We start from the raw sequence: 26,884 nt of genomic DNA on the forward strand, positions 1-26,884 counted from the left end.
TCCCTGTCGACGTATTATGGATACCCCCAAACAATGTTCCCTCTAATTTTCCATCTGTTTTGCAGGTTTTTTGATTGATTGAAACTTTTACTAGCAGATTGCAAAGGAAGAGAATACATTATTTGAAACAGTACAGTTTACACAGTACAGTACATATTCTGTACAATTGACCACTTAATGGTAACACCTGAATAGGTTTTTCAACTTGTTTAAGTCGGGGTCCACGTTAATCAATTCATGGTAATGTGTGTAAGGTGTGTAATTTGTTGTGAAATCATGCACTGTGTTGGTTTTGTTCTGTGAACAAGGTGATGTTCATGCTCGGTTCATTTTGTGCACCAATAAAAAAAAACATGTTTTTCTTGAATTTGAAAAAAAAAAACATTTTATTTTTCACTAAAGAAGGGTTTGGTGAATGCGCATATAAAACTGGTGGGGTTCGGTACCTCCAACAAGGTTAAGAACCACTGGAATAGAGGCTCTTATTGTAATGTATTTGTGTCCTTACTCACCTGCAGACTATAAAGAAGCTGGGTCAGACTCTGGACACTCTCTGCCACCTATGGAATATCATGTTAGTAAACAAGGACACTAAAATCAGGGTAGATACAATGGTGCAACCTTGAAGAGTGTTTCTTTGGCGTTTCCTTTCTTTTGTGTTGTAGCAGAGCTCCACAACATACCGTCTGTTCCCTCACTGTCTGATCCCAGAGAAGTGGAGCTCATACTGAGTGTGCTCAGGTAATCCGCTGTTCATATAGAAAGGTACACCATGACATGGCCAGTACTTCTCATATCATATCGTCACAAAATGCCTTTAAAAGCGCTTACGCTCAGAGGGAAAATCTTGGATGCTGTTGCCGTGACTATTGTAGCTGCAACCCTCCTGCCCATGGATCGGAGAGTCCCCAGATCGTGAAGGAAGGCCATCATTAGCCTGCAGAAAGGTAATCAGGTTCTCTGCTACATGGGAAGCAAACAAATCAGAAAAGTAAGTTCAGGTCAGGCAGATTTATATGATTCTAAATTTAAAATATGACTGTTGTAATGGGAGGTTGCAGGATTTCTATACAACAAAAAAAGAACAATGTGCTTTTCAATGAAGAATAGTTTTTTTCACCTTCTCTGAGTGCGGCTGTGAGCAGTGTTGAGGCCCGTCTTGGAGAATCCCTGTCAATGTGTGGTTGTACCAGCAGATGGCGATGTGGTAAGGCTTCAGGAGAGTGCAAGCTTAAGTGGGTGAGCTCAGCATACAACTGTAACTTCTCCTCCAAGCTGTTGCAGATGCGTTGATCCTGACCTAACAGTGTCTCTACAGAAATGATAAACACATTGGTTAACAACTGACCTGCTACATATTTCATTAAGGGATCTTTCAGATTTTTGAAAAGATGACCAAATGTTACCCCGAAACTTTGAGATTTTCTGAACCTTCGCTTCTGCTGCTCGCTTAGCCTCCTCTAATTCTGCACCGTGCTCCTCCTCCTCCTCTTCCTCTGGACAACTGCCATGATGGTTAAGTAGGTTAGACAACATGTAACACGCACGCATACATACATAAGGAGTCAACCTACAAGTACTGTATCTCTTAGCAAGTGTCAAATAATTCCATGCCAGTGTTATTAAAAGCAGTTGACTCTGTCGTGAGCAGAAAACTTCACCACAAACCTCTCCACAGCTTGTCGTATATGTTTCATCCAAGCGTTTCTCTCTTCTCTGGTGGTGGCGTGAATTTCATACATCTCCGGCCCGGCTGAAGAAGCAGAGATTAGGAACATCCCTCGCTCCTCATTGGCTACTTCTCTAACAATGAGTTTCTGCAGCGGGATCACTGGAGGCTTCTGGTCCTGAAAGTATTTTAAACTTAATAGATAAGACACATATTAAGAGTCAGGAGTTGTGCATGTGCTTCAGATTGAGGCTTACCACTGCTGCAAATACAAAGCGTTGATCTTTCTCTTGCAGGAAAACCAAAACATCTGTGAGTAGGAGGGCTAGTGTATCTAGAAGGAAGGAGATACGAACATAATCAGTTGACTACTTAATAAAATTAAGCTGGTGGTAGAGATGCTCCTTAAGTGGGACCTATGATGATTTTCTTCTTTTCTGACTTATATAAATGTTGTTACATTGTGGGATACTCATGTTTATCAATACCAAAGCTTAAATCACAATTACGTCCATGGACGACAGTTTGGGTTGGGGGCCCAGAGGGGACATGTACTATTCAACGGTATTGAATGGAGGCAAGCCAAACACTTGTGCCAGGGGGAAAACCACCGCTCATACTAAAGCCTGTCCCTTTGAACCGCTAACAAGCTCACTGTTTGGCTTTTTATGGCGGACTTCTTGCCAGCTGACTAATTAGTGGTCAGAAGCGAGTAATAGCGAGCCAGGATCCGTCACAGGAAAGATATATGTTTTATATAATTTATTTACAAACTGTTGCTGTTGAACTGGTGAGTGAGATTATAAACTTTTTTTCAAACACTGCTTTTTGTAAAATTACAGGTGTAGTTTATAATACATTATATCGGACCAGAAAGAGAGCAGGTTACAGGGAATATCGGCAGTTGTTATAGCCCACAATTGTTTCCTTTATTATTTTGCACTCAAAATAAATACACAAACACAGTATTCCTATTGGGTATAAAAGCAGCTTTCATGAAACGCTCAGTCATTTACAAACAAGGATGGGGCGAGGGTCACCACTTTGTGAACAAATGCGTGAGCAAATTGTCCAACAGTTTAAGAACAACATTTCTCAATAAGCTATTGCAAAGAATTTAGGGATTTCACCATCTATGGTCCGTAATATCATCAAAAAGTTTAGAGAATCTGAAAAAAATCGCTGCACATAAGCGATGATATTACGGACCTTCAGGCGGTACTGCATCAAAAAGCGACATCAGTGTGTAACCATATGGGCTCAGGAACACTTCATAAAACCACTGTCAGTAACTACAGTTGGTTGCTACATCTGTAAGTGCAAGTTAAAACTCTACTAAGCGACGCGAAAGCCATTTACCAACAACAACCAGAAACGCCGCTAGCTTTGCTGGGCCCGGCCCGAGCTGATCTAAGATGGACTGATGCAAAGTGGAAAAGTGTTCTGTGGTCTGACAAGTCCACATTTCAATTGTTTTTGGAAACTCTGGACATTGTGTCCTCCGGAACAAAGAGGAAAATAACCATCCGGATTGTTGTAGGCGCAAAGTTCAAAAGCCAGCATCTGTGATGGTATGGGGGTGTATTAGTGGCCAAAGCATGGGTAACTTACACATCTGTGAAGGTACCATTAATGCTGAAAGGTGCATACAGGTTTTGGAGAAACACATGTTGCCATCCAAGCAACTTTATTATGGACGCCCCTGCTTATTTCAGCAAGACAATGGCAATCCACGTGTTCCAACAGTGTGATTTCATAGTAAAAGAGTGCAGGTACTGGACTGGCTTGCCTGTAGTCCAGACCTGTCTCACAAGGAAAATGTGTGGCGCAATATGAACCCTAAAATACCACAATGGAGACCCCAGATTGTTGAACAACTTAAGCTGTACATCAAGCAAGAATGGGAAATAATTCCACATGAAAGGCTTCAAAAATTGGTCTCAGTTCCCAAACGTTTACTGAGTATTGTTAAAAGGATAGGCCATGTAACACAGTGGTAAAAATGCCTCTGTGCCAACTTTTTTGCAATGTGTTGCTGTCATTAAATTCTAAAAAATATAGCTTTCTCAAATCGAACATTAAATATCTTGGCTTTGCAGTCTATTCAATTGAATAAAAGTTCAAAAGGATTTGCATATCATTGTATTCTGTTTTTATTTACGATTTACACAATATGCCATCTTCACTGGTTTTGGGTTTTGTGAAATGACAGCTTGCCCAAATGAACTGTTTTGCAGGCATACTCAGAAAGGGGGTTACAGGTCCATTCTATGTGTGAAAAATGTACGGAATATGTAGATTAAAATCATCATAGATCCCATTTCACAAACCTTTAAGGCGCCCTGTGGCAGTCTTCCAGTACAGCAGCCCCTTATTCTGTAGCTCTCTGTGTTTACTGTGCAGCTCTTGCTTGCGAATCACCTTGCCATTCTTTAGTTTGGCAAAGCTCTTATTCTCAAGCCGGGCAAGCACTTCCTGCAGTTCCTGACATTTCTCATATTTGCTTACTGTCAAGTCCACTGCTGCAATAATGTCACGGATCTGAGCCAGAGCACTTGACAAGTCAGCGTGGTCTTGACTTCCTTCTGTCAAAAGAAATGTAATAGAAGTCAAATTAATTATGGAAGGATGTTGTTTTTGTCATTTATTTTACAGATATTCCGCATGTTTTAATTTACTTCTTGTACATACGTGTGATTTACTAACCTTGGGTGTAATGTAATATCCTCTCCAACAACACTGGGTACTTGGTGATTCGCTGGGTGACCAAAAGGATGAATTCTGGAACTCCTCTTCGCCTGACTAGTAAGTTATTACTCTGTTGCTATAAGCAGAGAGGTCACAACCAGGGTTTTATGAGATATAGCTCTAAAAGCATACAATGTGTTTGAGGCTCAGGCCTACTTTGACAAAGTTTTGGAGTTTCTTGTTCTGCTGCTGAAGCTCTTTGAATACGTTGACAGCTTCCATGTGGTGGCTGCAGAAGTCCCCATATACTTGCTTCATCTTCTCTGCATTTTCATCTGAGAACTGAGAAAGTCACTTTAAGGTATTCCGTGTGCACATGGACAATATATTTGTGATTGTGAGCAGTATTTAACTACTGCAAGTACAGTACAACTCTCATGTTTCAGCAAATATTTTAGTATATCTTCTTGAGGGGAAGTACTATATAGATTAAACTTGAATATACTTTAGAGTAGTCCGGGTGCAGTTTGTATAGCAGTATCAATGTAAATGACTAAAAATTACTCAAAACTAGGGGTGTAACGGTACGTGTATTTGTATTGAACCGTTTCGGTTCGGTTCGGAGGTGTACCAAACGAGTTTCCACACGGGCATATTAAGTAGCGTACCGCACGTTGTGTAAACAATGCACACAGAGGCACAACACACTGCATACTAGCAGCGACCAGGCTACGATAGACTGACCATACCTCCTGTTTTCAATGGCTATGTCCTCTTTTGCGGGGCTGTCCGGGTGGGGTTTCTTAAATGCCTCAAATGTCCGGCATTTTAAGTTAGGGTTGCGTGTATTTTCAATGTACATTCGGGGTTACGAAGGGGTTGAAAACAAAACAAATTGTGCACGCAGCAGCATTCGTGAGGGAGGGGCGGAGACAGAGCGAGCGAGAGCGTTATGATAAATGCGCATGCGTCACCAGGCTCTGCTTCTTATCCATAGATTTATCAGATTTGATTTTTTATTATCCATAGCAGGGGTGTCAAAAGTGTGCCTCGGAAGACATTTGCGGCCCACAGCTAATGTTTTAAAGGCCCACGGCACATTCTAAAAATACTATTAAAATAAACAAAAACATAAAAGTGAAATAAAAAAGCTTAAAGGCTAAATGTAATTTAGAAAAAGTTGCAACGTTGACTAATAATACAAAGCTGTTTGTTTTTTTTTTCTTTCAAACTGTCATTGCTCAAAACATAATATTGAATCAAAATCAATGTTATTATGAATTATTGACCTATCCAAGGTTCGGATTACTTCACATCAAATATTCCATTCAGACAAATATTTTTGGTGGAAGATTTAGCAAATTTGGTAAATGAATAACCAAAAAAATGTATATTTTGTTGTTTTCTTACTGTACCAAAAATGAACCGAACCGTGACCTCTGAACCGAGGTACGTACCGAACCGAAATTTTTGTGTACCGTTACACACCTACTCAAAACACTTCCATTATTGTTTATTGTCAAACATCCAAAGTGTGCAACTGTGGACTCTATTGCCTCCTCCCACCGGCCGCCACCGACCTTCGGATGGTTACTCCGTGAGGAAAAAAAAATAAAAATCTCAGCCCGGCTGCCTTGCCTTGTCGAGAAACGTGGCTTCCCTCTGAGCCACTGGCGGTCAACACATTCGTGGCCACACCCTCCGACTTTCAGGTATGACTATATAATCTCATTAAAACACTAGTAACACAATAAACAGATTAGGGATTTTCCAGAATTACCCTAGTAAATGTGTCTAATAACATCTGAATCGCTCCCACTTTTTTTTTTTTTTTTTTTCTAGTCCTTCACTCTCACTATCTTCATCCACGAATCTTTCATCCTCACTCAAATTAATCAGGATCGTCGCTTTCTCGGCCCGAATCGCTCTCGCTGCTGGTGGCCATGATTGTAAACAATGGTTAGGATGTGAGGAGCTCCACAACCCGTGACGTCACTCGCACATTGTCTACTACTTCCGGTACAGGCGAGGCTTTTTTATTAGCGACCAAAAGTTGCGAACATTATTGTCGATGTTCTCTCCTAAATCCTTTCAGCAAAAATATGGCGATATCGCGAAATGATCAAGTATGACACATAGAATGGACCTGCTATCCCCGGTTAAATAAGAAAATCTCATTTCAGTAGGCCTTTAAATAAACAAAGTAATTTTTCTTGCTAATCATCGACTCTGTCTCACACAGAAGCATTGTAAGGTAAACGTAAGGTAATGTGTACATGGTAGAAACTATCAGAATCACCCCTGAAATCGAATGACTTATCCCATTTCTGACATTTACTGAAAGTTTAATCTAAGTCTGCACATAATTTTTTGAGTTATGTAACTGACAGACGGATCCAAGTGATTACATATACCTGCTGGTGAAAGTAATTAGATACAAATGGATGCTGAAATTAGAACTGTATACTTTACTCGCCTTCAGGCCATACCGTATACAGTATGTATCAATCTCTACCAACCTGGTGAAGCAAGATGTTTCCAATTTGGTGTATGAGGTAATTTCTCTGGTTCTCAGGTTGGGTGGAAGCCTGTCTGCACTCTTGCAAAGACCCAAATAGGTTCCTGTGGAAGAGCAACAGTGAATCCAAGCATGGGAATATCCGGGCAACACTGTCCCAATCTAACTGCAGCTCCTCCAGCATGCCTCTTCGGAATACTTCGGACATGACTGTCAGTGTTTGGATGTGGTGCAGCTCCGTCTGCATTAGTTCTATAGAGAGAAAAGTGGATTATGCTCACTGAAATTTACAAGTGGTGCAAGTTTTATGATGCTAACAATGCTCACCATAAATGACATCCTGCCTCTTGATGGTGCGTCTGTCATGCTGCCGGCAGAACTCTGGGCTAACAGTGAGACTCCATGACTCTGTGTCCAGTCCCAGCAGGTCAGCTGATAGATCACTCAGTAGTGGAGCATCTACAGCATCTGGAAAATCCATTGTATAAAATATTGTTTACAGCCATTAAGAAATATAATAAAGGTGGACAGAGTACAGATGAAGCCTGCCTTACCCTGTGAGGTGATCGGCGGGTCCAATGGAGGAAGAGTCACCGTAACTGGAGTTCCCTCATCAGTTAGTGAGCTGTTAATGTAAGACGTCGCAATGGCATCAACTTCCACCCCTGCCGTGTCACTCAGGCGTCTATATAACAAACGAGTGAACACACATTTAATATATGTTCAAAATATTTTTTTAAATCTCAGGGTTTGGTGCTCAGCTATGACTAAGAAATTAGTAGTCCAAACAATATTTGACTAAAATCCAGTGGTGTTTTAATCCGTCCATGATGTACTGTAAAGGGTTTGACTCCAGCAGGTGATCCTACCTGCTTTCTATAGAGATAGAGAGGCTCCTCGACAGAGGGGTGAGTGTTTCTTTCTTGTCTTTGGTTGTCATCGTAGGTGAGGAAGATATACAAACTGATGAGGACGCCAGCGGGTAGGAAGAAGTGTTGTCTTTTACAGAGGCTGAGTAGACAAAAAATACAACAAGAAGGACGAGAAGTCACTCATATGTAAAACATAAACACTTTAAAATTTCGATTTAGGGCCTAATTTACTCAGATCCAAATACCATGCGCAATACACAGCACACCCATTGACGGTGCGCTGTGAAGGAAGGGGGGGACCATGCATCTGGAATGATTCAAGCGTAAGAAAATGCATATCGCAAAATATTTTTTCATATAGGAGATACAATCTAATAATATATTTCCTAAATGAAAAAACAAACGTCATTAAAAAAAAAAAAATGGCAGCAAAACGCATTAATTGATTTTTTTAAACAGCCTTATGTCATTGATGTAACGACCTGCTCGCATCGTGGTGCGGATTTTGTTCTCCTAGGGATGCAGACGCGCTTCGGACACCGCGTGCAGGTACGAAATAATTTATTTAAACAATAAAACAGACTTTGACAAAACTAAAAGAGCTAGCATGGGAGCTAGAAAACAAATTGCTTGGCGTGGAAGCTAGTAGGTAGAGAGCATGAAAACAGAAGCAGGTGCTGGTGTGGGAACCAGCCTTTGAGCAGGTGCTGGTGTGGGAACCAGCCTTTGAGCAGGTGCTGGTGTGGAAACCAGACTTGCGGCAGGTGCTGGTGTGGAAACCAGACTTGCGGCAGGTGCTGGTGTGGAAACCAGACTTGCGGCAGGTGCTGGTGTGGAAACCAGACTTGCGGCAGGTGCTGGTGTGGAAACCAGACTTGCGGCAGGTGCTGGTGTGGAAACCAGACTTGCGGCAGGTGCTGGTGTGGAAACCAGACTTGGGGCAGGTGCTGGTGTGGAAACCAGACTTGGGGCAGGTGCTGGTGTGGAAACCAGACTTGGGGCAGGTGCTGGTGTGGAAACCAGACTTGGGGCAGGTGCTGGTGTGGAAACCAGACTTGGGGCAGGTGCTGGTGTGGAAACCAGACTTGGGGCAGGTGCTGGTGTGGAAACCAGACTTGGGGCAGGTGCTGGTGTGGAAACCAGACTTGGGGCAGGTGCTGGTGTGGAAACCAGACTTGGGGCAGGTGCTGGTGTGGAAACCAGACTTGGGGCAGGTGCTGGTGTGGAAACCAGACTTGGGGCAGGTGCTGGTGTGGAAACCAGACTTGGGGCAGGTGCTGGTGTGGAAACCAGACTTGGGACAGGTGCTGGTGTGGAAACCAGACTTGGGACAGGTGCTGGTGTGGAAACCAGACTTGGGACAGGTGCTGGTGTGGAAACCAGACTTGGGACAGGTGCTGGTGTGGAAACCAGACTTGGGGCAGGTGCTGGTGTGGAAACCAGACTTGGGACAGGTGCTGGTGTGGAAACCAGACTTGGGACAGGTGCTGGTGTGGAAACCAGACTTGGGACAGGTGCTGGTGTGGAAACCAGACTTGGGACAGGTGCTGGTGTGGAAACCAGACTTGGGACAGGTGCTGGTGTGGAAACCAGACTTGGGACAGGTGCTGGTGTGGAAACCAGACTTGGGACAGGTGCTGGTGTGGAAACCAGACTTGGGACAGGTGCTGGTGTGGAAACCAGACTTGGGGGAGGTGCTGGTGTGGAAACCAGACTTGGGGGAGGTGCTGGTGTGGAAACCAGACTTGGGGAAGGTGCTGGTGTGGAAACCAGACTTGGGGCAGGTGCTGGTGTAGAAACCAGACTTGGGGCAGGTGCTGGTGTAGAAACCAGACTTGGGGCAGGTGCTGGTGTAGAAACCAGACTTGGGGCAGGTGCTGGTGTGGAAACCAGACTTGGGGCAGGTGCTGGTGTGGAAACCAGACTTGGGGCAGGTGCTGGTGTGGAAACCAGACTTGGGGCAGGTGCTGGTGTGGAAACTAGACTTGGGGCAGGTGCTGGTGTGGAAACCAGACTTGGGGCAGGTGCTGGTGTGGAAACCAGACTTGGGGCAGGTGCTGGTGTGGAAACCAGACGTGGGGCAGGTGCTGGTGTGGAAACCAGACGTGGGGCAGGTGCTGGTGTGGAAACCAGACTTGGGGCAGGTGCTGGTGTGGAAACCAGACTTGGTGCAGGTGCTGGTGTGGAAACCAGACTTGGAGCAGGTGCGGAAACCAGACTTGGAGCAGGTGCTGGTGTGGAAACCAGACTTGGAGCAGGTGCTGGTGTGGAAACCAGACTTGGAGCAGGTGCTGGTGTGGAAACCAGACTTGGAGCAGGTGCTGGTGTGGAAACCAGACTTGGAGCAGGTGCTGGTGTGGAAACCAGACTTGGAGCAGGTGCTGGTGTGGAAACCAGACTTGGGGCAGGTGTTGGTGTGGAAACCAGACTTGGGGCAGGTGTTGGTGTGGAAACCAGACTTGGAGCAGGTGCTGGTGGCCTAGCTGGAGGTTGCGGCTTGGCAGGTTGAAAGACTGGTGGTGGTGGCCGCGCCGGAGGTTGCGGCTTCTGGAATTGTCCTTAAAGGGTGGGTGGAGGGAGGCCAGGAGGGGGGTAGACTCTTCCCCTTTTGATTACGCTCCCCAATAGCAAGCAGAGTGTTCTCTGCCGCTTGGGATTGTTCCTCCAGTTTCAACTCAATCAGAACCTTCCGGTACCACTCATCCACCCAAGCAGGACTGTATTTTTCGAGGTGTGTCTCGGAAGATGGCTGAACTGGAGCAGGAAGTGCAGTAGACAGAGGAGTTGGTGAAGCTTGAGCCATAGGGGGTGGGGCCAAATTCATGAAGGCAGAACTTGAGAATAAAGGTGACTGGGACTGACTAGACTTACAATTAACAAAAATGTCCTGATAGTGTTTAATTGTAGCGTCAAAGCCATTTGTAACTGGCTGACAGAAAGAATGTACCGAATTAAATTTTTTTTATTTGTCTCTGACGTCATCAAACATGGACGGGGGGGACGTCATCAGTGGGTGTCAACGGAAAGACGTCATAGCTGCTGTCCCAGTGATTGACAGGCCAGCCGGAGAAATCTTTGGCAAAGTGGTCGATTGAATTAAAACACACCAGAGGGGAATCCTGGATGGCTTGTAGCAGGCTGTGTTCCGGAGGGAGAAGTTGCGAGATTTCCGCGTCTCTTTCGCGAGCTAAAGTCTTCTTCTGAGACTTCCGCTTTCGCTGACGCGAGCAAGCGGGCAGAGTATGGAGTCTTGGACCTCCCCGGGCCAGGTCCCCACATCATCTGGCGAACAGCGGAGCGTCTCTGCCTCCATCACTCGGAGGACCATCCACGCACCTTAAATCGACCTCGGACATGCCCGCAGCGAGATAACTTCTTCTTGCTTGCTTCCTACTGTAACGACCTGGTCGCATCGTGGTGCGGATTTCGTTCTCCCAGGGATGCAGACAGGCTTCGAACACAGCGTGCAGGTAGGAAATGATTTATTTAAGCAATAAAACAGACTTTGACAAAACCAAAAGAACTAGCATGGGAGCTAGAAAACAAATAGCCTAGCGTGGAAGCTAGCAGGTAACGAGCAGGAAAACAGAAGTCGTTACTTGTTGTATGAAAACAAATTAAGAAGCAAGACTGACCAACTACAGAAGGCACGCTTAAATGACGACAGGAATCACAAAACAGGTGCACGTCCGGAACAGGCGGAAGGTGAAAATAATAAGTAACTATGAAAACCAACTGAGAGGTGCACAAACAGGAACCGAAGGAGTCCAAAACCAACAGAAAACACAAAAAGACTCAAAAATCTAAATCATAATATGATCCGGGCAGCGGATCATAACAATTGAGCAGCTATAAAATTATATTGCTGAATAGACTATATGTTTTTTTGTCTTTTTTTCTTTTTCTGACAGCCCATATTTGTTGACACACCAAGTAGGACAAATTATTCTCTGTTCAGCTGTTTTTGCAACGCAAACCCTTCCTTTCTCACAGCCATGTGTGTAACATACATACTTTTCAGACGTGCAAAATAAAGGCGCAAAATAGCACTCGCAGAACAGTGTCATCCTTGATTAATCACATTAGGCTTGCTGAATAATTATTTTTGCATCTCCTCCTCCTTGCAGTATTGTGAGTGTTATGACGATCAGCATATATTCTGCATATTCATGAAAACACGCTAAATGGATTGCGAAGCGACACAATCCTCTGTTCATGAGTTCAGTAGATCAACTTTGCTTGTACTTTTAAGTTTGCAAATGTTTTAGTAGACGCAAACCTTTAGTAAATCAGACATATCAGACCATATAACGAGTAACCCCGTGATTAATCACAGAATTATTGCATGAATATGTGTTAATGAAGATTAGTCACGCAATTTATTTTGACTGTACATGCTCCTTTACCTAACCGCAAATGGTTATCTGACAGGCAACGCGGTTTTCTTTGTGGTAAGTTATCAGGTCAATGCATACAACATTGCAAAGATAAGTGAGCAGACAATCTGGTGTGCTCACTTCAAAATACACTGAGATGGGACTTAATATAAACCTTCTAGCAAATTTTGAACTGACGTGCATTTAAGGTAAACATATTATATAGGTTCCTGGATGATAGTCTGACAATAGAATTGAATTGAATAACTTGTGATTAAATATGAGTAATCCAAATTCAATGGTGTGATTAATCAGATTTTTTTTTTTAAATAATTCGACAGTACTGCTATTTATGTCTTCTGTCAAATGTTTTTTTTTTTATAATTAATTTATCATAAACACTAAACCTTTGTGTTTATGCACAAACCCACACAGAAACACATACCAGGATGAATGCCCCCCACAGAGAAAGATTGAAATGTAACTCATTACAAAACCAGAGTCATACGGTTACGTCAGGGGAGTGAATACATGGCTTACTTAGACTGTAACAGGGGAACAAGTAAAAAAGAGAGAGGGACTGCCGCTACGGTAGACTTAGGAGAGAAGGGGACTTACTCTGTGGGAGAGACAAGGTCTTGCTTTTCACCAGTAATGCATTCCTCTCCGGCAGCTTCTGAGGATACATGTCATATTAACTTAAGTTGGCGGACAAAATAGTAGTAGCAGTGCCTTTACCATTAGATAAACATTAGATATTAAAAATGATTAAACTAAATGAATGTACAAAAGGGTAATACGAAACATATACCCAACATGAACATAAATGCCAAAGCAGTCCAGGAATTCATTTTTTCACCAAGTGTTAGAATTTATTTTTTCAGTCTTTTTTACTCCCTCTTCAGCCTGCCTTAAAGTCAGGAACAGATTTATTTCTTAATTAGCTTTCTGTCTCTGATCACAGGAGAGTGTTACATATTATACTGTATCATAGAGCTGCACACAGCACTTTAGAGTTCTTACACTTTCCAGGAAGGAAGGTGACGACGCCAGATAGAGTGCATTAGCTCAAAACTGTTTTTACTGATGCACTGACTGCCATTAGCTCAAAACTGTTTTTACTGATGCACTGACTGCCACCTGGAAAATGGAACATTCAGGTAGCTAAAAAATGTTTGAATGGTAGCTGTGAGAATATATTATTTGGGGGTGCATTATATAGTATACAACAGGGTCCTTTGATAGGCAGCGAGCGGGCTACATCAGGCCAACCAAAACTTTTCATTTGGGCTGCCATTCTGTCTCACTAGCAAAGTACTTATTCATATAGTACTTCCTTCACTCTGCAGTGAGCCCTACACACCACAATAGAAGAAGACTCACACTTAAAGGGGACCTATTATGCAAAATCAACTTTTCTTACCTATTCGTACATGTTTTTGTGTATTGGTGCTCTGCATTAGTCCTAAACATATGAACTCAAACCATGAAGCATGGTGGAGATATTTATAAAACAATCTTGCCTTCCTCCCTACTTCCTCTAAACCAGCATTTTGGAATTTGCCTAGGTGATGTGTTTCCAATTGTTGACGTTAGAAGATATATCCATAAATGGTAAAGTGTTACCTGAAGAGCTTTGGGCGAGTCCGCCATTGTAGTCTGACTTTATAGTCAATAAGTTCCTTGTTTCTCTCTATCTTCTTGTTGTTGGGCAGACTGGCTCATACATGCCCACGAATACTCCACTGTTGCCATTTCTAACACAAAGTAGCATTTGGTTCTAACTCATATCTGCCAATAGACTGGATGTGGAAGAGCTAAAAACAACAACATGGCTGACGGGGAAAAGACGCAGTTGAAGTGGAGGTACATAAGATTGCCCACAAAACGGCGCATCCTGAAGAGACAGTCAGAAATCGGCTCAAAGATGGTCTTTAAAACATAATTTATGCAACATTTGGAGAAAAAGAACCACCATTACATGCTATGTAGACCACGATGAAGTGTTTTATATGTAGAAAAAAAATAATCATAATATGGCCCCTTTAAACAAATCGCCCTGAATAAAAAAACTAAACGCTGAAAATAAGACTTAAAACAGCAAATGGAATATAAAATATGCATATAACCAAAATGCAATAGAAAAGCTGATAGACTGTTTATTTTGTAAATGCTGTTTCAAAGGAATATAACCTGTGGAGACACTTTCAGACAACGAATCGGAACCCAGATGCAGTCCATCCCCTGTCCCCTTGTTTAGTAACAGGTATTTAACATTTGGACCCATGCAAGACTTTAGCGGCTTGCTGCAGTACAGGAAAATTGGGTCTGTTATTTGAATACCACAATAGATTTGGCGCTATCTGTTAGGAGGCGTTATGTATCGTAACTCAGTTGAGATTTCCCACTCAGTAGGCATTAAAAGTATAAGACAGGTGTTTCTTGTGTCATACATTTACTCAGTAATCGAATAACTACAACATTATTTGGCCGCAACTGTTCTCTCCATCTGTTTGGATGATGACCCAAATTCCAAGTGCATTTCAAAAAACAAACTAAAATGACTCATTATTCTTTGTCATGGTTTTGGAGACCAAAAAGAGTGTGTTAAGGTTACCTTTCCGCATGGGGGTACAGACTCTCGACAGTTCTTGTGAACATTTAGGAAGCAATCTAAGGACAAAAGCAGAGTTAATTTAAGTTTAATAGAGAAAGAAGACTGAAACCCAAAACATGAAGGCAGCTCGTGCAAGGATATTTTTACACAAACCCTGGGAGTTGTACCAGCACAGCACTGCTGCAGAATACTCACTGGAGCACTGCAGCAATTCCTTCCCAGAAACAGACTTATCACAGGCCACACATGCAGTAGGACCAGATGGAGATGGAGAAACAAACTGGTGCCCATTGGTGGCTACTGTCTTCTCCTTTCCATCCTTTACCTCTTTCCCTTTCACCTGAAAAGACAAGTTGTAAATACTTTGCATTTAACCGTTGAGTTGACATTTACTGCAGTAGATGCAACAGTGGTGGAGAAAACAACAAAGATGAAGAACAAGCGAAGTGGTTGGCTTTGTGCGAAGATACACTGGTTAAAGTGGAGTAAGTGCAGAATAAGGTGAGCCCGTCTGTTAACTTTGTTCTGGTTCATGGGTTCTGCTGTAGTGGTGCTTCATCATAGAGCATCACAGGATATTATTTAGTGTGCATGTCGGGCGAGGACTTTTTTTTTTTTCCATCACTCTTTAAGATGACGACCATGTTCTTTATGAAGAGTTTGTGTGTGCTCGCATGGCCGTTAACGTATTATGTGCACGCAAGGCACCATGTTCTGGAACAAATATACATTGGTTGTGACAATTTAAACGATACTATGGAATGTGTTTTGGTTCCTCGTGTTGTGCAAAGAGGCCTGGTATTATGTAAGAGGATATTTTCTCTGTGTCCTGTTGCTAAGACCTGAAGAGAGGGAATTTTCTCCCTCAACACATAAAGGCACCCTGCACAGACAACGGCTCCCTCGGCACAGGAATTCTGACCCGGCCTGTCTGAGAGATGGTAACGCTTTCATAGCTCTTCTTTGGGTGTGCAGCTTTATGCTTGGAGAACCTTTATGAATGCAATGACATAAGTGTTATACTGGAAGAATTACAGTTCCCATCAAAGGCAGATGAGTTGCCTCACCTTTGTTTTGTTACGAGTGCTCGACATCCTGCTCTTGAGGAAACTAAAGGTCCGGCTCACTTTGTACTTCTCCGACTCGACTTTTGATGGGATTATGTATTTGTCCCATTCCTCATCTTCAATCCTGCATGAAAAACTTTTATTAGTAGTATTAAGGCATCACATTACTGGCGACTTTGAATACCAACATGCAAAACTCATGATATTAGTATTTTTTATATGCTACGACAGATTTAATAATCTTGAACACGGGAATCATGCTGAGATGTAAAAATGTCCAGACAGTCCTCCAGGACTCTGGTCTTCTGACTATTACTCTTGATAACATGCTTGGCATGCTTGGGTGTCACTATGCACTCAAGTGGATGCTATTTATAGCTTGACCTTGGAGAGATGCAATTAATAATGTGTCAACAATTAAGAGCATCTTAAACATTTCAAATAAACACTAGACAGACATTCATGGCTGAATGGGAATAAGAAAAAGGCATGCAACATGACGTAAAAACCTACAGTAAATTCAGAAGTAATAGCTAAATCTGGAGGATTGCATTTGCAGAACGGATATGGTTAATAAAGTTAGAGTCGACGTAAAATGTTAAAACAGGTTAAGATGCACATGCATGTGGCTGTGAGGCCCCTTTGGTAAACACATACTCTTTAAGGAACTCTGTGAGGGTGAGGTGTTGGAGTGATGCGCTGCTCTCTTCCTCTGATGACTGGGCCCGCTTACGGAAACCCAAAACCCTGCATGATGAATATAGCACACCTCAAACCAAGCTGCTGTTGTGTGATCCTTCAGGATATGTTTGGGGGTAGAGCTTCATCAAGCCATTCTTATATTAACAATATAGTAACAATATATTGATTTAAATGTTGCTATGGAAAAGAATGAGCCGGTGCATCTAAATATGATCCACTGCAACACAGAAATTTAATGGTTAATTATGAATAGCTCATTACTTAACAGGATTATATACAATGTTTCCTCAATTAGCAGTGCATGACTGTAAGCAATATAACTGCACCAGTCATCAATGAGCCTGTGAACTAAATACATTTTTATGTTTAAAATAAAAACAACATGGGAGCAGTGTGTTAATTTAGCTTAGCCAGTGTATTACATTCACACATATTCTACATTCATTGTCAGTGATATGGTGTTAAAAATACAGAACTGTTTATTTTGAAGTTACAATCACATCCTGCTTTATCAGACCCTAAACACAGGTCGAACATCAAGGTGTCATACACACTTAATTGCACATACATAGGGCCTGATCTACTAAGATCCAAATAAGTGCTAAATAGCATGTGCAAAGTAAAACATTGTATGTACTATAAGTTGGAGTGTTGCAGATGATCAACCAAGACTGCGTGCGGAATTTACAGCAGGTGCAAAAGTGGTGCAGACCACCTGATTTAAATTAGGTTTTAGCGTGTACTATACCAACTAGAGACACTCAGTTCCTTTTACATTCATGACATCATATGGTCCGATTGTCTAAACCTGTGCTGTTTCGTTATGTTGTGTAATATGCAGCAGACAGATATAATATGGACCACGTTTTCTGGCCAATATACAAACCCCGTTTCCATATGAGTTGGGTAATTGTGTTAGATGTAAATATAAACGGAATAAAATTTACAAATCCTTTTCAACCCATATTAAGTTTAATATGCTACAAAGACAACATATTTGATGTTCAAACTGATAAACATTTTGTTTTGTTTTGTAAATAATTATTAACTTTAGAATTTGATGCCAGCAACACGTGACAAAGATGTTGGGAAAGGTGGCAATAAATACTGATAAAGTTGTAAAATGCTCATCAAACACTTATATGGAACATCCCACAGGTGTGCAGGCTAATTGGGAACAGGTGGGTGCCATGATTGGGTATAAAAACAGCTTCCCACAAAATGGTCAGTCTTTCACAAGAAAGGATGGTGCGAATTACACCCCTTTAACCACATCTGCGTGAGCAAAGAGTCAAACAGTTTAAGAACAACGTTTTTCAAAGTGCAATTGCAAGAAATTTAAGGATTTCAACATCTACGGTCCATAATATCATCAAAAGGTCCAGATAATCTGGAGAAATCACTCCACGTAAGCGGCAGGGCCAGAAACCAACATTGAATGACCGTGACCTTCGATCCCTCGGACGGCACTGTCTAAAAAACGCCATCAATCTCTAAAAGATATCACCACATGGGGTCAGGAACACTTCAGAAAACCACTGTCACTAAATACAGTTCGTCGCTACATCTGTAAGTGCAAGTTAAAGCTCTACTATGCAAAGCGAAAGCAAATCATCAACAACATCCAGAAACACCGCCGGCTTCTCTGGGCCCGAGATCATCTATGATGGACTGATGCAAAGTGGAAAAGTGTTCTGTGGTCTGACGAGTCCACATTTCAAATTTTTTTGGGAAACATTCGACATCGTGTCATCCGGACCAAAGGGGAAGTATGAACTGTTATTGACGCAAAGTTCAAAAGCCAGCATCTGTGATGGTATGGGGGTGCATTAGTGGGTAACTTATACATCTGTGAAGGCACCATTAATGCTGAAAGGTACACACAGGTTTTGGAACAACATATGCTGCCATCTAAGCGCCGTCTTTTTCATGGACGCCCCTGCTTATTTCAGAAAGACAATGCCAAGCCACATTCAGCACGTGTTACCACGGGGTGGCTTCGTAAAAAAAAAAAGAGTGCGGGTACTTTCCTGGCCCGCCTGCAGTCCAGACCTGTCTCCCATCGAAAATGTGTGGCGCATTATGAAGCGTAAAATACGACAGCGGAGACCCCGAACTGTTGAACGACTGAAGCTCTACATAAAACAAGAATGGGAAAGAATTCCACTTACAAAGCTTTAAGAAATTAGTTTCCTCAGTTCCCAAACGTTTGAGTGTTGTTAAAAGAAAAGGTGACGTAACACAGTGGTGAACATGCCCTTTCCAAACTACTTTGGCCCGTGTTGCAGCCATGAAATTGTAAGTTAATTATTATTTGAAAAAAAAAAAAATAGAGCTTATGAGTTTGAACATCAAATATCTTGTCTTTGTATTGCATTCAATTGAATATGGGTTGAAAAGGATTTGCAAATCATTGTATTCCGTTTATATTTACATCTAACACAATTTCCCAACTCATATGGAAACGGGTTTGTACATCAACAATATGGTTTGTCTGTCTATCGCTGTTGACCCTGCCATGAGGTGGCGACTCGTCCAGGGTGTACGACACCTTCTGCCCGAATGCAGCTGAGATAGGCTCCTGCACCCCCGCGACCCCGAACGGGACAAGCAGTAGAAAATGGATGGATGGATGAGTGGCTGCAAAGGACAAAAAACAATACAGCAAGGGAAGCTCAGCTTCCCCTGAAATATAAAAAAATAAGTGATCAAATATGAACTTTTGTGTTTATATTTTATTGACTAAATATACGCTAGAATGCATTCAACTTTGTTAAGAATCAGCTACTTTGGCTGACACGGCTTTCTTCATTCATTCTCTTAGCGTCCCAGTGCATAGTGTTAGCTGAGTGTCCATTGACTTCAATGGGGGAGTTTTAAGTGGGTTGTTCCAATGCAGCCAAACTACAAAGCTATTGGATAAATGCTTGGCTTTGTCCCGGCCATTAGACACCGAGCGTTTCTGGAAGTGAATGAAAAGTGGACTTTGCTTTGGCTGGCCTGAATGTTGAGATTCTGTAGGAAGACTCAATGATCTGCTTTAAGGCTAAAACAGTTTTCAATTGACGGCAGAATGAGCGAACAACTTTCATTCCATTGTGAGTTGATATGGAGAATTTTACAATCCTGTAAGAGAAGTTTTCTTTTTAAAATCTAGCATCTTCATAACTTTTATTGGCTATTGGAGACTGTACACGTGTTCAAAGAGTAGCTGAAAAGGAGCTTCCCCTACTTGAAAGACCAGCAGCCGCCACTCGCATATATATTTTGCCACTTGTAATGCTGGACATTATTCACAACGCTTCACTTTTTCCAAATGTTATGTTACATCCTTATTCCAAAATGTAATGAAGTGATTTGTGTCCCAAAATTCTGCCCACAATACCCCATGATGACAATGTGAAAAAGTGTCTTTGTTTCTTAGAAATGTTTGCAAATTTATTAAAAACAAAAAACTAAGAAATCACATGTACAAAACTATTCACAGCCTTTGCCATGAAGCTCAATTGTGAACTCAGGAGCATCCTGTTTCAACTGATCATCCTTGAGATGTTCCTACAGCTTAACTGGAGTCCACCTGTGGTAAATTCAGTTGGTTGGACTTGATTTGGAAAAGGACATACTTGACAGAGCATAGCTGAGCACAAACCAAAAATGAAGTCGAAAAAATTGTTTGTAGGGTACAGAAAAATATCTGCTGCCTTGAACGTCCCAATAAGCACAGTGGTCTCCATCATCCATAAATAGAGGAAGTTTGGAACCACCAGGACTGTTCCTCGAGCTGGCCAGTTGTCTGAACTGAGCGATCGGAGGAGAAGGGCCCCTAGTCAAGGAGGTGACCAAGAACCCGATATTCACTCTGTCAGAGATACAGTATTCCTCTGTGGAGAGAGGAGAACCTTACAGGAGGACAACCATCTCTGCAGCAATCCACCAATCAGGCCTGTATTGTAGAGTGGCCAGACAGAACCTATTCCTTCGTAAATGTTTCCAAAATGCACCTGATAGACTCTCAGACCATGAGGAAAAACAACTGATGGGGGAAAATCTTTGGCGTGAATGCCAGGCGTCATGTTTGGAGGAAAGCAGGCACCACTTATCAATACTATCCCTACAGTGAATCATGGTGGTGGCAGCATCATGATTTTTTGCGGCAGGAACAGGAAGACTAGCCAGAATAGAGGGAAATATGAATGCAGCTATGTACAGAGACATCCTGGACGAAAGTCTGCTCCAGAGCGCTCTTGAACTCAGACTGGGGCGACGGATCATCTTTTAGCAGGACAACAACATTAAAGCACACAACCAAGATATCAAAGGAATGGCTTCAGGACAACTCTATAAATGTGCTTGAGTGGTACAGACAAAGACCAGGTTTGAATTACATTGAATATCACTGGAGAGATCTGATAATGGCTGCGCAAAGACACTTCCCATCCAACCTGATGGAGCTTGAGAGGTGCTGCAAAGGTAAATGGGCAAAGAGGAATAAGCGAAACTGCCCAAAGATAAGTGTGCCAAAATTGTGGCATTCAAAATATCTGGAGGCTGTAATTTCTGCCAAAATGTGAATCAACAAAGTATTGAGCAAAGCTGTGAATATTTATCCACATGTGATTTCTTAGATTTTTATTTTTAACAAAACTGCAAAAATCAAAACTTTTTTACATTGTCACTATGGGGTATTATGTGTAGAATGTTCAAGGCAAAAATATTTCAGTCCATTTTCGAATAAGGCTGAAACATAAAAAAAAGTGAAAAAGTGAAGCGCTGAGTTTACATTCCGGAAGCACTGTGCTGTACACGAAGACAGCCAATGGAGGCAATCATCTGCGCACAAGCTTAGTAGCTTTGGGTGTACTATCAAGTTTGCACGTGTTTTGATACACAGAAACCTTTAGTAGATCAAAAACAGTAAGACCCATCAGGCCTAATCTCGAAACTGCAAGCAAACACTGATGCCTAGAAAGGGCAAACGTTTGTTTTAACATCCGAGTAAGGCCCTACACAGTCAAGCGGATTCCGTCTGAGCTCATATAACTGAGCCAATGTGTTTACCTCTTTTCTTTTGAAGTCTCTGTCAGGCTCAGCACGCTCTGCTCTGTAATGGAGAGTGTCAGAGAAAGGAGACATGAGTGAGCGGGAAATAAATGTGTTATCAAAGGTAAGGAAGCTGTAAAAACCAGAAAGAGAGGTTAAAAACCTTCATCTTAATAATAGAATACAAGAATGCCTGAATGCAGTGGACCCCACATGAGAGACAGACCAAACATGGCACAAGGGTTTTGCCAAGAATAAACGGTAGATATTAAAAATAGAACAGAAAAACCAAGAAGAAAAATGAAACAGCGACTCGAGTAATACACGCACGCACACACACACACACACACACACACAAACTTTATCCAAACCTGCAATTCAGTAAAACAATTACATCAAATTACTTTGGATAATATTTGAATTTGAGAATGTACAATAAGCTACATGGCAACAAGCCTTGGGGAAAGTCTGTTTTTGATCAGACAAGATTTCAACTTTGGGTCATTTCCTCTCCAAAAAAAGTTACTCCACACTATGCAAAAACATGTTTTATTTCATGGCAAACAATACTGAATTATAAATTATATAATATGTTTTATTTCATGGTAAACAATACTGAATTATGAATTATATAATATGTTTTATTTCATGGTAAACAATACTGAATTATCTTTATTAATGATCAGTTAGACTATGTCTGTTGCTAATTTTGATGTATGGTTATTTTTGTTGTAGTTCGCAGTAGTAAAGAACTAAAAGCTGTCTCTAGAAATTTTAGAAGTATTTTCTTTATTACTTAACTAGTACTTTGTGATATTACAATACATATAGCGTAGTCCAACATAAAAATATCTATTGTCTGATGTAACTATATTCTTCATATGGTCATTTTAATATTGGGACTGCGGCTAATGTAACTGCAGCAGCGCTGTTATTTGGCGGGATATTGTTTACGCTACCTGAAATAACTTTACAGCTCAAGCATGGCAAAATCAGAAGAGGAATAAATGCATAAAAAAGGAAAGAGGAACTCCTTTACTGGATATGTGTACATGGCCCTTGTATACACTGTCGAAAATAAGGAATGGTACTAAGAATATTTGTTAATGTTTATCTATTGTCCAGTCCTTTTTATACATAAATTATGCGGTTTAGAAAACATAAGCAACATTGCCATCCATTTCATTTGTGCATGTACATATTGAAAAAAAACAACACTATGTTAAAGTACCAATGATTGTCACACACACACTAGGTGTGGCGAAATTATTCTCTGCATTTGACCCATCACCCTTGATCACCCCCCGGGAGGTGAGGAGAGCATTGGGCAGCAGCGGTGCAGCGCCCGGCAAACATTTTTGGTGATTTAACCCCCAATTCCAACCCTTATTGCTAAGTGCCAAGCAGGGAGGTAATGGGTCCCATTTTTATAGTCTTTGGTATGACTTCGCCGGGGTTTGAACTCACGACCTACCAATCTCAGGGCAGACACTCCAACCACTAGGCCACTGAGTAGGTTAATATCCATCCATCCATTTTCTACCGCTTATTCCCTTTCGGGGTCGCGGGGGGCGTTGGCGCCTATCTCAGCTACAATCGGGCGGAAGGCGCGGTACACCCTGGACAAGTCGCCACCTCATCGCCGGGCCAACACAGATAGACAGACAACATTCACACTCACATTCACACACTAGGGCCAATTTAGTGTTACCAATCAACTTATCCCCAGGTGCATGCCTTTGGAAGTGGGAGGAAGCCGGAGTACCCGGAGGGAACCCACGCATTCACGGGGAGGACATGCAAACTCCACACAGAAAGATCCCGAGTCTGGATTTGAACCCAGGACTGCAGGACCTTCGTATTGTGAGGCAGACGCACTAACCCCTCTGCCTACGTGAAGCCCTAGGTTAATATCTTAATACTTAATGTTATTGGAATATTAAATTACCCATATAGGGATATATATTTTTGTCCATATCCACAGCGCTATAATATACCTATACACAATGAACTTGGTGATGCTGGCAGAGGTTGGTTGATTCATTGGGAAATCATAAACTTATCAAACAATTTTACATCTCGAGAAGAAAAAAAGTGTATACTGTAAACGCCCCAGTATAATTACAGCATTTACGGTATAATTAATATTCCAGCATAACAATACATGTCTAACACCTTTGATTATGTCCCGATTTCCCCATGACAGAGCAAGGAAAACACTGTAATGCCCACAGAAACACCAGCAGTGTGTTGCCGCTTTTTTTTGCTGTACTTACTAACTTGGTGGAGTCGAGATAGCGATTTAGAGAGGGATAAAGCTTGAAGTAGAGATCGACCACTGCTGAATGCACCATCTACATAAGATAATTTGATCCTTAATGCTGGACATTGACACATGTACAGTATATGGGGTGATGGTGTTGCGACAAAGCAAAGTGGACACTAAGGATATTGTTAGGATTTGAGACATGTTTTTATTTAGTCCCAGTGAAATCAGAAAATTTGTGTAGTCACAGATTGCTCACCTTCTGGCAGGTCAGTGATGGTGGCTTCTCTGTTTGGCAATGGGCGTGATGGCCTTGCTTTGGGGGAGGAGTATGAATACGAGCGTAGACGGACCTCAGCGTCTTCTGTGTTCTGGGTAAGAGCAGGCTCATCAATACGTCAGATGTTTTAAGCACAGCATTGAGCTGTTAATCGACTGTCTTTAAGTTAACTGTTGATTAGCATTATCCAACAATTCTCAAAAACTTCATTGACATGGTGACATTTTCGGCTTTCTTAAAATAAACAATTAGCAAAAAAAAACTTATAATTAAGGAGGTATTTGCAGAAATTTTGCAAGCAGCACAACGTTGCTAACCTCTGTGGACTTGTGCAGGCTTTCAGAGTGGGAGTGGTTCAAATTTGGGGAGTTGGACAGCAGCTTCATAGCTGAGCATGGATAGGAACGTCCCAGTATGTCCTCTTCTCCACTGTCACACTCAAGGCTTGGGCTGTCGACACGCAAGATAATTAACAAATGTGTATACATTACACAAGATATGACATCGCAACTCCACCACATTACTATAATGTCTTGCAGCATTTTGTAAAGGAATGTTTAAAAAAAAAAAAAAAAAATCACCATTGGCATTCAGCCTGTACAAATCAAAACTTATACTTAGCGTATGTGCTAATACAAAAGAACTGGAAAGAATGTGTGAGAGAACTCTAAAAAATATGCTCAATTGTATCCAGGTTTTATGTCACTTTCCATTGGCTTACTAAACAGACACATGGCATAGCATTATGGTCGATCCACTGACACCTTGCCTGTACTTTAACAACTCCTTACATTTAAACATATATTAATTTATTTTTGATATGTAACAGTTTCCTCATTCCTTAAACTTGTCGATTTAAAACTGTTTTAGACACAGTACATTTAGAATTAATCATGTGCATGGCAACCATCATCATCATTTAGTTTCATCTCTTTGCTGAATGTTGAGGTCATGGTTAGCCAGTAGAACTGGGTTTTAAATTGTTACGCCCTAATAGCATTTATTGTTCCATGTTGTCATATTATCAACCCACCTGCTTCTTGGTATTTTCCTTTCCCTTCTATTTTCCCTTCTAGGAGTTAAGTTTGAAACAGATTATGTCTGATTGTGTGCCCAGAGATCACGTTTTCCCTTCCACAATGTTGATTTAAAGAATTCTCTCTTGGTTGGCCTTTGTTAGTACTGCTTAATTGTTTTCTTTCTTTCATGGACACTTTTAAATATTGTATGTATACACCACATCTAAAATTTCCAGTCATTTTGCAATTGATTTCATTATTGTCCATGTTTCAGATTAGATGGTTGCAGATAAGGTACACGTTATATAGCACTTAAGTATTCTGAATCTTCACTGTAAGGCTATTTTCTTTGATTCCAGTACGATACAATAAAATTGTGTTTACCCTTTTACTTTGCAATATCAGTTGTTTAACTTTCACATAAAAGTTAATAATAAGACCCTAGAAATGATATGTTGAACTTTCTAGAAAGAATGTGCAAAATTATCAGCAGTATTGTCATACCTCAGTCCACGGTTAGCCACTGTCAAGTTGCATCCTCTGTGGTTCAAGTTAGGAGAGGTTGAAAGGCCGGATGGAGTGTGTTGCTTGTGTCCTCCCTCAAACCAATGGAAGGCAGAAGCCATTGGGGAGGATGGGAAAGATGGGGTGGTAGCAAAAGGAGAAGAGGGAGAGACCTGACAGGGCAGTTCTTTGGAATTCTCCAGGCCTGGGTTTTGGGTTGAAGGCGGGTGCTGATTTTTGGAATAGGTCATAGAGTCAGTGAGCGAAATGGAGAGTGAGTCCCAGCAGGGGCTGCCAACATCAGGTGCTGGGCAAGAGCGGTATTTTATGTCAGTGTCATCCACCTGCATGTGTACCAGAGTATTTTGCATAGTAAAAGGTCTCAATAACATCTTCACAAGTTTGCTTTGTCAAAAGGTCAACAATAATTTGACACAAAACCATAACATTAAGGAGTGGGACAGGTGGGACAACAATAGCAAACCATTAGCATGTCTTAAAGTACCAGTAGGAGTGGAAAAATAGGTTGATTGTATGCTTAATTGTGCTTTTATGTATCCATTAAACCATATACAATCATATTTATGATCTGCAAGGTATGTAAAAACACAGTTTGACCATCATAAATGTTACAAATTCAGTCAGCCATTTGAATATTCCGCTCCAAATACCTTCGCAATTTCCGATTGACGACATTGGAGTAACGCATCTGCACTCTGACCATAGTTTCTGATAAGTCATACTGAAAATAAGCAAAAATCAGACAGCGATGTAGCTGTCTATCATTCACAATGCCTATATAAGACAAGAACACGTATGTTTTATTTGTTTATGCATTCTAAATCATAAATTAAAAAAATAAAAGACCGCTAACAATGTAGTCAATTGGGGCTCTCTATTTCGCCCACAAATAACCATCTAAATAACCATCCAAAACCCACCAACAATACTCTTTATACATATATATATATATATATATATATACATATATACATATATACATATATATATACATATATACATATACACATATACATATATACATATACACATATATATATATACACATATATATATATATATATATATATATATATATATATATATATATATATATATATATATATGTATATATATATATATATATATATATATATGTATATATATATATATATATATATACATATGATAATCGCGTCAATATGGAAGCAACTTGTTTTTCCACTCAACTGGTACTTTAACAAGCCTATTGTTACAGTAATTTTT

At 41.3% G+C, this 26,884-nt stretch overlaps 1 protein-coding gene across 5 annotated transcripts in view; it reads right to left on the bottom strand.

Moving 5' to 3' along the window:
- Window positions 1-26,884, bottom strand: part of LOC133551456 (rho guanine nucleotide exchange factor 28-like) — a 93,258-nt gene that overhangs the window by 10,624 nt on the left and 55,750 nt on the right. For 3 of the 5 annotated variants that reach the window (XM_061898176.1, XM_061898182.1, XM_061898205.1), the window contains 23 exons: window positions 25,619-25,962; window positions 24,413-24,545; window positions 24,075-24,186; window positions 21,568-21,610; window positions 16,465-16,554; window positions 15,808-15,931; window positions 14,936-15,080; window positions 14,741-14,796; window positions 12,742-12,799; window positions 7,745-7,886; window positions 7,430-7,560; window positions 7,203-7,343; window positions 6,877-7,127; window positions 4,574-4,699; window positions 4,376-4,493; window positions 4,000-4,254; window positions 1,927-2,003; window positions 1,669-1,847; window positions 1,407-1,504; window positions 1,121-1,312; window positions 832-963; window positions 622-749; window positions 513-560 (listed from right to left, as the gene is read on the bottom strand). In XM_061898176.1, coding sequence (XP_061754160.1) covers window positions 513-560; window positions 622-749; window positions 832-963; window positions 1,121-1,312; window positions 1,407-1,504; window positions 1,669-1,847; window positions 1,927-2,003; window positions 4,000-4,254; window positions 4,376-4,493; window positions 4,574-4,699; window positions 6,877-7,127; window positions 7,203-7,343; window positions 7,430-7,560; window positions 7,745-7,886; window positions 12,742-12,799; window positions 14,741-14,796; window positions 14,936-15,080; window positions 15,808-15,931; window positions 16,465-16,554; window positions 21,568-21,610; window positions 24,075-24,186; window positions 24,413-24,545; window positions 25,619-25,962 — 3,123 coding nt within the window. The remainder of the gene's footprint in view (window positions 1-512; window positions 561-621; window positions 750-831; window positions 964-1,120; window positions 1,313-1,406; window positions 1,505-1,668; window positions 1,848-1,926; window positions 2,004-3,999; window positions 4,255-4,375; window positions 4,494-4,573; window positions 4,700-6,876; window positions 7,128-7,202; window positions 7,344-7,429; window positions 7,561-7,744; window positions 7,887-12,741; window positions 12,800-14,740; window positions 14,797-14,935; window positions 15,081-15,807; window positions 15,932-16,464; window positions 16,555-21,567; window positions 21,611-24,074; window positions 24,187-24,412; window positions 24,546-25,618; window positions 25,963-26,884) is intronic. The other 2 variants (XM_061898189.1, XM_061898196.1) reach the window with 2 other exon arrangements.

This window comes from Nerophis ophidion, linkage group LG01 (genome assembly GCF_033978795.1).
Source record: "Nerophis ophidion isolate RoL-2023_Sa linkage group LG01, RoL_Noph_v1.0, whole genome shotgun sequence".
Lineage (NCBI taxonomy): Eukaryota > Metazoa > Chordata > Actinopteri > Syngnathiformes > Syngnathidae > Nerophis > Nerophis ophidion.